Here is a 12,135-nt window from a genome sequence, read left to right as displayed (position 1 = left end):
AAGGAATCCTCATTTAGCCAATTTAAAGATTAATTTATGCTGCTGGGACGGGGCATTATGTCTTTCTACATAAACAGATTGTCTCAAATGTAGGTGTTTTTCAAGCCTAGACAGGACTTCTAATGCAGTAGTGCTTATCTTTGATAGTTACATCAAAAGTCTGTCACTGCTTTCACCAGAAGCAAAACTTAAAGCAGGCCTGAAAAATTTATCTTAGATTCTTGCAAAAACAAACCCATTTGCAGACAACAGCTTCCTTTTTATTTAGCTATCATTTATGTCACAAATTACTTCATTCCTTGTTACTCCACCTGTTAGCAGTACAAATTGACATGACTTAGCTGATGTAGGTGTGCAGTGACAGATGGATTCACATGAGCAATAAGTACTTTTTCTCAAGTGATAGCCTTGCATATATTAAATAGAATTCTTAAACCACTGTAGCATTTACACTCCTCATCACACTGATGCTGGCACAAGCTGTGGAAGCTTCCTTCATGACACACACCCCCACACACACCTTGTGAGAACCCAAATTATAAACTGCCAGAGGTACACCTCTCGCTTCACATTCTCTCTCAAGCTACACACCCTGTTTGTTATTTGCTCCACTTTGGGGAAGCTCTGGGCTCGCTCCTCTTGCAGCTCCTGATTGAAGTATTGTGTGAAGGGTTTGTTGGGTAAATGCCCACAGAAGTTACAGGCAGGAAGCTTCACGGTGCTCTGCTGTCTTTGAGCAGCCAGAGATTGCTCAGCTAGCTGAGCTGGGAAGGAAAAAAGGAAAACAAATACCTCTCCTACTGTTCCTTTCAAGCTAAACTTCTTCACTGAGTTTTTCTGTCAACAAGAGCTGGAGATGGGTGCCAGGCTATGAGCTACCATGGAAAGGTTCTGTTAGCCAAACCTCTCCTTCAGACTGTTCAGCATTCAATCTGCATTAGCAGGACAAAACCATCAAAATTATTCTTGCCATAAACTCCTCTCTGTGAATATCATCTCCCCATCATGCTGTGGTCAGCAGCTGGATCATTGCCCCCTGTTCCTCGCACAGAGCCCCTCTCTGGAGCTTCTGTGGAAGTATCCTGATATGGCTTTTTTAATGAAATGTGACTATCAGTTATTTCCTGCCACTGAATTTGTGAGTGTTAACTATCCAGCTCCTTGACATTGTAGGAAAAATGGAAGCAAAGAAATTTGGCTTGATGTAGCAACCCACTTTTGTGAACCTCAAAAAATATATTGCATGCAAGTAATTGAGAATGCACTTACTTTCCAGTAACTGGAAGTGATATAGGATGATTTGCTCACTGCTGTCCTGAACTCCTCTTCAACAAAAAGCACATTCTATAGAGTATATCCCCTCTTCAGTGTTTTACTGCTAGTTATTTATGGCTCTTTGTTTAACACACAATGTTCACATTTATTCCACAGAGCTCCTCAAAAAATATTCATGCATAATTGTAGAGTACTAAACTAGATGATTAACAGTTTTCTTTTGCCCAAAATTAATATTTTATTACAATTTCCAAGTGCACCTGAGCGAGCCCATTATTCTTGATATTATATAAACTGACATTTGAAAGCAAATTGTATTGACAGATCCTTATTGAACAAAATTACTCAACAAGAACCATCAAGGAGCAATTGTACATAGTGAATTCAACTATGATTATAATACTCCAATAATGACAAAAGTAACTTTTTTCCCCCCAGTTAATGCATTTTTCTTTATTGTGAATTCCAGCACCTACACTTCTATATTTTTTGTTAAATGAAAACTGCTAATCCTTTCCCAGTGAGTAACAAATTGATTCTTCTATTGCATATAGATTTCCTGTGATACCTGAGCCAAATGGCTCTTCCAGTTTATTCTTCCCAGCCTCAGTGCTGTTCCACTGGAATGTTTACCTTATAAATCCTATAACTAATACATAATGACATGTATTTTCTGAGAACAGAAGTCCAAATGTAGATTGACTTTCCCATTAGGCAGACAGGGAGTACTTCAGAACCAAAATAAGGATGAGCAGCAAGTAGCATTAATACTGAAAGAAACATATTTTGTGCTGGTCAGTTAGGGTTAAGACTGAACTGTAAAACTGGGGTTAAGCTCTGAGTGTAGGACATGACAAAAAGAGGTTTTCATTCTTCACCCTTGCTAAGTATCTAATTTTGTGCTCAGGTGGTCATGGTAAACAATTCCAAGCATGTAAATCCTAGAAGTTCAGAAAAAAGTATTTGCATATGTGGTCATTTTTACATAATATACATTACTATTGCATATTTTTAAAATCTGACAACAGAAAATGTGGAAATTTATTGTTTCAAGCATGTTGAAGCAAGTTGCTGTTCCTTACTGACAGAAGCAGAAAGATATGAAGAGAGCAGGAGAAGCTTGACAGACATACACAGAAGTATACTTGTAAATGAGATGCACACAGATTTTTTTTGTTTCAAGATTAGGGGAAAACTGAACTCCCTTTTTTCCCACTGATGGAACACTAGATGTAAAAGCATAATCAGAACTGGTTCATTTTTGTGAGATGGGAGGCAGGAGAAACAGCTAACTTTAAACATTATGAATAATGTTTAAATAGTTTTGGTCTATTTTAGGTAGGAAGCCGTGAGCCTCTACCAAATTCAACTTGCTAAAGTAGCATTCCCAGGCCCAAATACTGAGTATGGGAAATAATCTGCCTAAATCTGAATTTTACATAGTGGTATTTGAAAAGCCTTTTCAGGTGGCTTGTGCAGTTGGTGAAGACTAGACAGTCCTGTACAGACTCATATCACCTGTCTGTGACAGAGTTAGAATCAGAGTTGGAGGGAGAAGCTTGACAGTGTGTGCCTTCATGTTCTGAAGGTAAAAACCCTCAAAGAGAAATGATTAAAAACCCCAGGAGATCACAAAAATATCAATGTGCAAGTGGTCATTGATGCAGTCAGACTCTGTGGTCTAATTCTGAAGCAAAGAACATCTCTTGCTCCTTCCACAGGAGGATGTGGGTTGGTATGAGCCCTGAGGAGCTTCAGGGTGAGATGTCATTAGATAAAGTGAAATATGCTGAATTTCAGTTATAAAATAACTGAGGTGAATTGTTTTGGTTAATCCAACTGAGAAAAAGTCTCTCTTAAACTGAATCTGAGCAGAATGCATTATCTGTTACTATTTTTTTCTCTTATTCTTTGCTTCAGTGCTAAAGCAAAAGTGCCATTTTTTGTATTCCTATAATATAATTTTAGGCATTATTTCTCTCTCACCCACCCAACCCCCAAGTAGTGACAAAAAAAACCCTATTTCTTCTGGCTTTACCCTCTCCTGCATTCTACTTGCTTCTCTCATGGGAAGATAAGGATCAGAAAACAAATAATGAAAACAACATAGCTGCTTTCTCTTTACAGATCGTCTTGCCTTTCCTCAAAATCTTCCAGAATATCTTCTGTAGGCACAGTGAGGGGATTGATGTGGTTTAGGGCTTGCAGGAGGAGCAGGACTCCTCAAATTTCTGTTGCCCAAAGCACATTCTCCCTTTGTCATGTGAGGAGCCAGGAGAGCCACTTGCAGTGCTGCCTGCAACATGAGGCTGCAGGTTCACAAACCAGAAGGCTTGAGAAGTTTTTTATAAATATTTAATATAAATATTATATACATATACATACAGACTTTTCCTGGCTTCCAAAACACACCAACAGGCATAAATTCTTGCCAATGGGTCACAGGGTAGTAAGTGGAAAAGCATTTAATGTATAATTACAGGAAAACAGGTTTATGTTATGAAATATTTTCAGTTTGTGTGGATACAATAAATCTTCAGGTAGCAGTGGTAGCTGTGTGGCCATACCTTCCTAACATTTCAACAGTATCTTATGGTCATTCATGTGTTTTGAAGTGTCATTAATTGATTTTGCAGAAGTATCTCCCTGACTAAACTAACTTAACTAATGATATTTGGTATATAGACGTGAGAAAATCCAAAGTGCACTAGGAGCAAGATAAATAGGTTTTATCTATGGGAATTCCTTTGGTAGCAGAATGTAAATATGTTATCCCATCCTGTTTGCAAACTCTGGCTTCTAAACTCTCAAAAAGGAGTTTGAAACTGCAACTTCTATTGTTTGATGCTGCTTGGACGCAGGTCTTAGTCAGAGGCCTTCTGGCATGTGAGTCAATAATTCAAGTGTGGTGTCTTGCAGTAAAATTCACATTGGCTTCATGTAAATTGATGGGGGCTAACAATGCAAAACCGAAAATGCAAAGTGACAGAAATTTTTTTTATTTGCGTTTTTTTAAATGTTTCTTTTTCTTTCTTTTTTCCTCTACCTGTTTTGTATAATGGAAAAATATGGTTTTTAATCACTGAAATTAATTCTTTCTGGTGCATACAAATGCATTTTTAGTGATGACAGGAGAGAAGCAGCTGCAATGCCATGGCCAGTGGCTCTCTGATTTGAAGGTGTGTGCAGTGAATGGAGCAGCTGTAGCTCCAGGAGTGCCTCCCAAGCATTCCCCTGGATTTCCCTGGCAGTGTGGAAGGCACAGCCCTCGCCCAGGGTGTGCCCCTTTGTTTGGGGCTGGCTTATTCTGCTTTAGCAGGAGATAAATCCCTGGCAACCAATAGCAGAACGTGGCTTTGGAATGAAAAGATGCCTGATAGGGAGGTGATTTCCTGAGCCACGTGGATTCTGATCTGCAGGAGTGGTGGAGCAATTTTTTCTGATATGAACCAGGGAACAGGTGCCAACCTGTGCTGTTTTAAGTGAAAGAATGAGGAACATGTGTTTATGTTAACAAATCTATCCCCATAATTGCTATTAGAGATTTCATTGTAAGTCTGTAGAAAAAGAATGTGTGCTAGCTATTCTTTTTGGAGGATTAATCTTACATAAAACATTCATTAAAGGAGGCTTTGCTGTATTATTTAAAATGACAACAGGAGACAACCAGCTGAATATTTTGTCATTGATATGACACTTCAGATTCTCCTCCTTATTCATCACTCTGGCACTCAGTTAAATTGCATGCTATCAAGATCTTGTATTGCGGAAAAAAGAAGCCTAAAAATATATACAATGTGAATTTCAGATTTAATCAGTATTTTACATTATTTCGAAATGTATGGGATTTTTTCCCTTTTTTTGTTTTTTTGGTTTTGGTTTTTTGCATTCCTGCTTATTAAAAAATGACAAGCAGATTGATCACTGGAAGATACAAGATTGCAGCATATTCTGGGGTGGCATGACATCAATACAGGTTGTTTGTCATTTTCTCTGGTTTTGTTTGAGTGGCATTGCAGTACAGCTGAGTGGGAGAACTGCAGTGAAGAACTTTCTTAGGGAAGGTTGTCCAAAGCAGTCAGCCTCTTGTCACAAGGTGGGAGTTGCCTCAAAACAGTGAACAGCCCCTGCCCCTTCTATAGATTCATCTCTGTTGGGATAAATTGAATTACTGTCCTTTTCCTGCATCATGCCAAGCCCCAGTGCTGCTCTTGTGTGTTCAGTGTGGCTTTCTGAGATGCTGGAACTCTAAAATGATTTCCCAGAGCCACACTTCTCCATGTGCAAGGAGGGAAAACCTGCTTTAGACAATATCCCACATGTGTCAGGGGCAGGAATATTTATGCTTTCCCAAAAAATCTGAGAACAGAGAATGTGAGGATGGTATCAGTGTGTGTGTCATGTATAAATACAGTTATTATTTCATGTTTTTATCTTAACTATGTAGTAAAGTGATACATTTGTTATAATGTGCTGCAAATCATAAATGTGATATATGTAGTGTGTAAAATCTGTATTTAGGATTCTCAGGACACTTAATAATTCCTCTGCTTTAAAAGGTCTGTCTTCTCCCAGTACTCCCCATTCCAGCAGTGCTAAGCATCTAAAACTGCTGCAAGTCTGATTTGTTTGACTGATTTGATCATTGAAGCAGCTTCAAACATTTTTATTTTATCCTCCCCCAGTTCAAAGTAGAAGCTGTGTGCTCTCGTCCAGCAACACCCACAGTTTTTAGCTCCTTGGTTCCAAGCCCTCAGCTGACACCTTTTTCAGTGTCCTTCTTCCATTCCTTCTCTTGTGTGGTTCTTGACTGTAAAATTAATTTGCTTCTCTGTCTCAGAGGCTTCTCTGCTCCACTCCCATTTATTCATTCCTGGGTTTGTTTGAGGATGAAGAATTCTAAGTGCCATGAGAACAACGTGAATTTTCATAATCTAAGTAACAGGCTTTTTTAAAAATTATTTCAATGCAAACACTGCACTAGTTTAGAAATCTCCAGTACTATTTTTGAAGTCAGTTTTGTAGTCCTCTTAAAAGTTAAAGCAGTATTTTGTGTTTGTACATGGGTCCAGCACATACAAGTTTTTCTGGACTCAAACTGCACTACTCTGTAAAGGATAACATACTGGTAATAGAGCCAGTGTTGCAAATTTGATGGTAAAAGTTCCCACTGGATTCTACTGGATTCTACTGTGTACCAGAGTTTTTTACTTTTTAAGTCTTCAAGCCACCCTAACAACAGCTGAGACATTTTCAATCCACAGGTGCTCCAAAGACAAAAACTGTGCTGACTAAAAATGTCACTGTCACAGTCTGGCTTGGAATACATAAATAGCTCCAGGGATACATTAAATTTGCAGCCAAAATCAGGTGGCTTTTATCAAGTGCTGTCACACTAAAGACCGGATTATTTGAGAATTTAGGTTTGTGTCCAGATTAAAGATTTTTGCTCGAGATAATCAAGTGATGGAGCCAGGTTTATTTTCATGGTGTCATGACACATTGTAGTGTCTTGACACAATCCCACCTCAATTTCATCTGAAATTTAGGTAGCATGGCAAGTGATACAGACTAAATCAGTAGAAATCTATCAGCCGAAGTGACTGAATTTATTCATGATTTGCTGATTTCCTGATATACAGCAACCTGTTAGAAGGAAAATGCTGCACTTTTTGGTGTATTTAGTGCCATTCCTGTGCTGTCACTTAGAAGAGCTTGGTTTTGTGTTAAGACATGTCATTTCAAGTCATTCAAGTTGAGTGTTTAAAACCTCATTGTCCAGTGAAAAAAATACTGAAATATATTCTTTAAATCCACAGATGAATGCATATAAATATATTTTATAGTTACTTTAACCTAGGAGCAGAGGGTCTGAGCAAAAGGAAGAACGGGTGGGTTTTTTTTTTTTGGAGGGAAGAATATTTTGTGAGAGAGTGTAGAAGAATTAATAGTTCTGTTTAGCAAGTACGAAAATAATTTGTGTTGAAGGATGTGAATTTAAGGAGCATAAAAGCTGCAATGAGGGCCAGTGAACCTCTAGAGAAAGTTACAGCTTCTGGAAAGTGTAGATGTCAAAGGATTCCCCACAGGAAACCAGGGGTGCTGTTCTAAAGGTCCATTTGTCCTTCCTTTCAAACGCAAACTTTCTGTACAGGTGTTTTAGTTGTTGATTTACCCAGAAAGAGAAATTTCTGATTGAATATGCCATCTGAAAGCCAGCTTTACACCCCTTCTTATTGAAAAATGCTATTGTCTGCATCATTTCAGAAATTACTACTTGTTCAAGAGGATTTTGCACAGTGGAAGATTCTCTAGCATCAGGCTGCAGGTTGTTTACTTCTCTAGGTTTTAGGATTTTCCTTTCATGGGGAGGTGTCAGCCCTGTGACAGTAAGGAAATGATAAAGGGAAGGGAATCTGGGGCATTCATGTGCTTGAAACTAAAGAGAGTGGGCTGTACAAGCAGTCATCATTAGCAAACTGAACTAAAGGAAACATGAATTTTTAAAACCTCTGATCTCTAAGAGCTTAAAAGAGATGTATCTTTTAAGTTTATATTGTAAAACCAGGGCATAACCAATGAGTGTAGATTAATATAATTGATTTGGTGGCAGATGCACATCAGCAGCTGAGGCTAAACATTCAGTTAAAAAGAGAGAAGCAGGTAATAACCTGCTTATTCTTCACACTTCCAAGGGCTATCCAAAAAGACTTATCAAGCTATATCTGGGAATTTTTACACATGCACAAAAAAAAAAAAAAATTAGTATAATGACAACACTATGAAATGTTTTATTCATGGAAGATGTGAACATGAAAGTCAATACAGAAATAATCACAAATTTTATTAGAGGAAATGAGAGAATAGTGATAGGAACTACAAAAAGACGAGAGAAAGCTCTGTGAATGGGCATTACCAGGAACCCAAAACTTTGGGTCAGCATGCTGGAGCAAACACAGAAATGGATCATTCACTTTTTAGATAGAAGGTTCACTGTAACAGCTCAGGAGAAATACCTGGCTGTGGCCTGTTGTACATTGTGGACAGTTCAATAAACACTTCCACAATTAACCAAACTGAACAGAAATGGACAATTGTGATGGAACAATCAAAATGCCCTTCTATGTTTTATCAGCCCAACACTGTGTTTGATTCTCATCCCCACATCCAAAAAATCACAAAGATAAATTGAGCATAAGAGAAAAAAAAAATAAGTGATTGAAGAGTCTTCTTTTGGGCTTGAAAAATATTGGCCCAGCTAGTGTGGAATTGAGGAAGGGAAATGGTGGACTCAGTGTCACCATTTGGCATAGCTCTGGTTTCCCACAAACCCCAAAAGAGATGGGCATTCCCAGGAAAAGAAAATTCTGCCATGTTAAGCCCTTTCACCTCCTTCCTAATCTTATTAACATTCTTCTTCATTAATTTTTTTGTCTAGAATGGCTGCTTTGGGATATTAATAATTCTAAGAATTGCTGTGCAGCCTGGTTGGCAGCCTGAATGCCCCTCTCCTGTCAAGCACTTATAGAGGTTTGGTTTTTTTTAAAGGGAGCCAGCAGTGAGCTGGTGTTTAAGTTAAGTACACACTTCAAAAGTGTATCTTCACATTTGGATATCCTTTCAAGAAATAAATGTAATGTCTTGCTCTGCTTCAATTTGGATATGGTGCCACCCTGGGACTGTGCTGGTTGAGCAAAACCTTGATTTGAGTATACACACTTGACTTGTGTATATTTTAGGTATCTACAAAATATACATAATTTTTCATGAATTCAGAGTTTTTCTGGATTATAAACACCCAATGCACACAGCAGATCTAGGACACCCCATTTTATCTGTCTCCCATGTTCCTAAGTCAATGAGACTTTTATTTTTTAGAGGAAAATTATGACCCTCAGTTTGTAATAACTTGGACATGGCTTATGAATATTTGGGTTTTGCCTTAATTCAGATACATTCCAAAATATTACATGGCAAGTTTTGCTATCTGGAGATAGCAGGCTCTTCTTTGATCATTTTTTAAGGGAGAGTACACCAAAGTGAATGATGTGCATTCAGCTAATCCAGTAAGAACAAAAAGAAAAAAAGAAGTGCATAGAAAATAATTCTTAGGAGTAACACAAAGAATTGTGTTTGTGATATAAATGATAATTTTGGAAATATTTTATATATTCAGTTACTGTGAATGACCTCTGCAGAACAGCTAGAATTGCAAAAGCCCCATAATATGTGCATAATGCTGATGTGTCTCTTTGCTGTTTTGCAGGCAGACCAGTAATGATTGTAGTTGAATACATGGAGAACGGATCCCTTGACTCCTTCCTGCGGGTGAGGTGCCATTTTCTGATGACATTTGAATCAGAAACCATTCTAGGTTAAGATTTTAAATCATTTATCACAAATTAATTTCTACATAATGTTATTCATGGATTTCTGGTGAAGAATAGAAGCCTTTTCCCCAGGGTATGTTTCTGAGGTACAGTAATACATTACAGCATGGCTGGAAAAAAAGAAGATTTAAACTTCAGAATATAATTGATTTCTTCTACAAAAGTAGTTCCTGTATTTAGCAAAATGTATTTCAAATTGTTTTTGTGAAAGAAAAGATAAATTGAAGCATAAATGCCTGGCCTTATGGAAGTGGTTAATTTTTCTCAATCACCTTCAAAAATACTCTGTTATGATTTTTTTGGTTGGTGAAGCATAGAATATACTCAGTAATTGATTTATAATATTTATGGCTACTTGCATTTAACAAATTGAATTAGAAAACAGTTCATGGGTGAATTGTCCTGGCATTAATTAACCCCCAAAGGTCCTTAGTAAACATTAAAGAAGGGCTACAGAAAATGTGAGTAATATGCTGGCAAAATTGTGTTTAATTCTTTTTAGAAATGTAAAAGGAAAGGATGACCCCCCTCTGTGAGCTAAACTTATCCTAAAATAATCCATTTTTAACAGAACCCTTGTCATTTCCATCCTGCAGAATGTTAAATCTGGGCTTGTGGGTAGTCAGGGACCTGTGGGTTTGGGAACTTGTTTGAAAGGTTATCCCAAAGGAGAGATGTTCGCCAGGGAGCTGTGGAAATGGTGGCATGAAAATCTTGGTGATGGTGATTGAAGGCTCTTCTGTGGTAGCAGGAGGAAGGAACTGCTTAGAGAAAAAAAGTGAATAAGCAGGAGGGAAAAGCAGCCAGCACTTGAGAAAGATTTACATGAGAGGGGAGAAAGCCATGGAGGCAATACTTGTTGGGAAGAGGGGAAGCCACCAAAGAGCAATTGGAGCAAGGGATACAGCCATGAGTACAGCAGAGCCACTGCCACAGATACCTCCAGACCTAATTCTCTTTACTTTTTGGGTTGGATTATTCCATAGTAGTTTTTCTCTGACATTTCTTTGTTGTCCTCATCACCTACTCTCCCAAATAATTTTTTATTTTCCATTGTCAAGACACATGACAGATATCTGTTATGTTGTCAAGAACATACCAGCAGTTTCCTGTGATAATTTGCTGATTTCTCAAAACCAAGTTATTTTTATGGAGCGTTTGATATCATCCATGTCTTGGACACTGGGTAGTTTTTAAAAATTACTCCTCTTTCATTTCTAGCTCATGTCTCTGTCCATCTGCAGCACAGGAACTGCCCCTGATTTGAGTACCTACAGCTTTCCTGCTCTGTGATTTTTCAGCAGTGCCCCAGGAAGATTTGTCTGGGCCTGAAACATTGTCCTGTGCATGTGTCTGTGCATGGAGAATTTCATAGAAGAGAACAGAACCAAGTCCTGAAATAATTCATGAGAGAGAATTACCTTTCTCTGAACTACTCTGGTGTGCTATCTATATCCCAGGTTAATTTCACATGCATTCAGGTATCAGAACAGTTACTACTTATTAGGATACTTTAGTAGAAAGTGGCATCAGCAGAATTATGATGTTACTGTGGAGCAATGATTCTCACATTGCATCAGATATATTTGGAAGCAGAACTGCTGGGGGGAAATGTGAGCTAATAATTTCTGCAGCTGTTTTTTCATGTATATTATTTCACAGCTTCAATTCATACTTCAGATATGGGTTATTCTTCTAAAAGGCTTTTTAAATGTACTTTAGATAATATTCAGCATCCCAAAGCACTGTAGATATATGTCAGCATTTCTGTTTATAATTAGTAGAGCAAATGGCTGCAAAGTAACCTATTTAAAAAGAAATCCAGCTGCTTCATTAATAATAGTTGTTTCCTGCAGATATAAGTCCACATTTTTAAAAGCTTTTGTGAAGATACAAAGCAGCAGAGAGGCTTTATCTTTAGCAATCCTAATGAAAGGCGTTCAGTGACTATAACAAATGTTGTGGGATTTGGAAGGGCTTATCACATAGTCTGTCTTTCTTATTATTTAAAGGAATCAATTGTTCCAGTGCGAAGTGTTTTTACACAGAGGGGAAAAAAGTCTATTTCTCACCTTAAGAAATATTTCCCTACATACCACAACCAGCAAAAATTCCCCAGCACATCCCTCCATCTGTCTTTCTCCAAAAGCCTGCAAAAATGGGTCAGTCTTACAAATTCAAAGTGAGATTCTGAGGTGACCCATGTGAGGGTATTCCAGAGGAAGAATTCTATTTGCCATCACCCTCCTCACAGCTGTGGTGGGATATTTGCTTTCATGCCAGTACAGGTTGTGCCACGAATCAGAAGCCTTCCCCCACCCTTTAATCTCTCATCCCTAAAATCTAAAAAGCCTTTACTCCTTGCTTTAGAGACAGCAGTGCCCACTTTCTGCTATTTGTATGGATTTAACAGCAAGCTCAGCTGAATTATGTCTTCCCCACAAAGTATTCTGTATGCTGGCTGCTAACG

General features: G+C 38.1%; 1 protein-coding gene across 4 annotated transcripts in view; it reads left to right on the top strand.

The window, feature by feature from the left end:
- EPHA6 (EPH receptor A6) overlaps positions 1 to 12,135 on the top strand; it is a 374,340-nt gene that overhangs the window by 304,471 nt on the left and 57,734 nt on the right. For all 4 annotated transcript variants that reach the window (XM_036388927.2, XM_036388906.2, XM_036388943.2 and 1 more), the window contains one exon: positions 9,542 to 9,603. In XM_036388927.2, coding sequence (XP_036244820.1) covers positions 9,542 to 9,603 — 62 coding nt within the window. The remainder of the gene's footprint in view (positions 1 to 9,541; positions 9,604 to 12,135) is intronic.

Source organism: Molothrus ater, chromosome 2, assembly GCF_012460135.2.
Source record: "Molothrus ater isolate BHLD 08-10-18 breed brown headed cowbird chromosome 2, BPBGC_Mater_1.1, whole genome shotgun sequence".
NCBI classification, from domain to species: domain Eukaryota; kingdom Metazoa; phylum Chordata; class Aves; order Passeriformes; family Icteridae; genus Molothrus; species Molothrus ater.
This window is presented reverse-complemented; position numbering and strand designations above follow the sequence as displayed.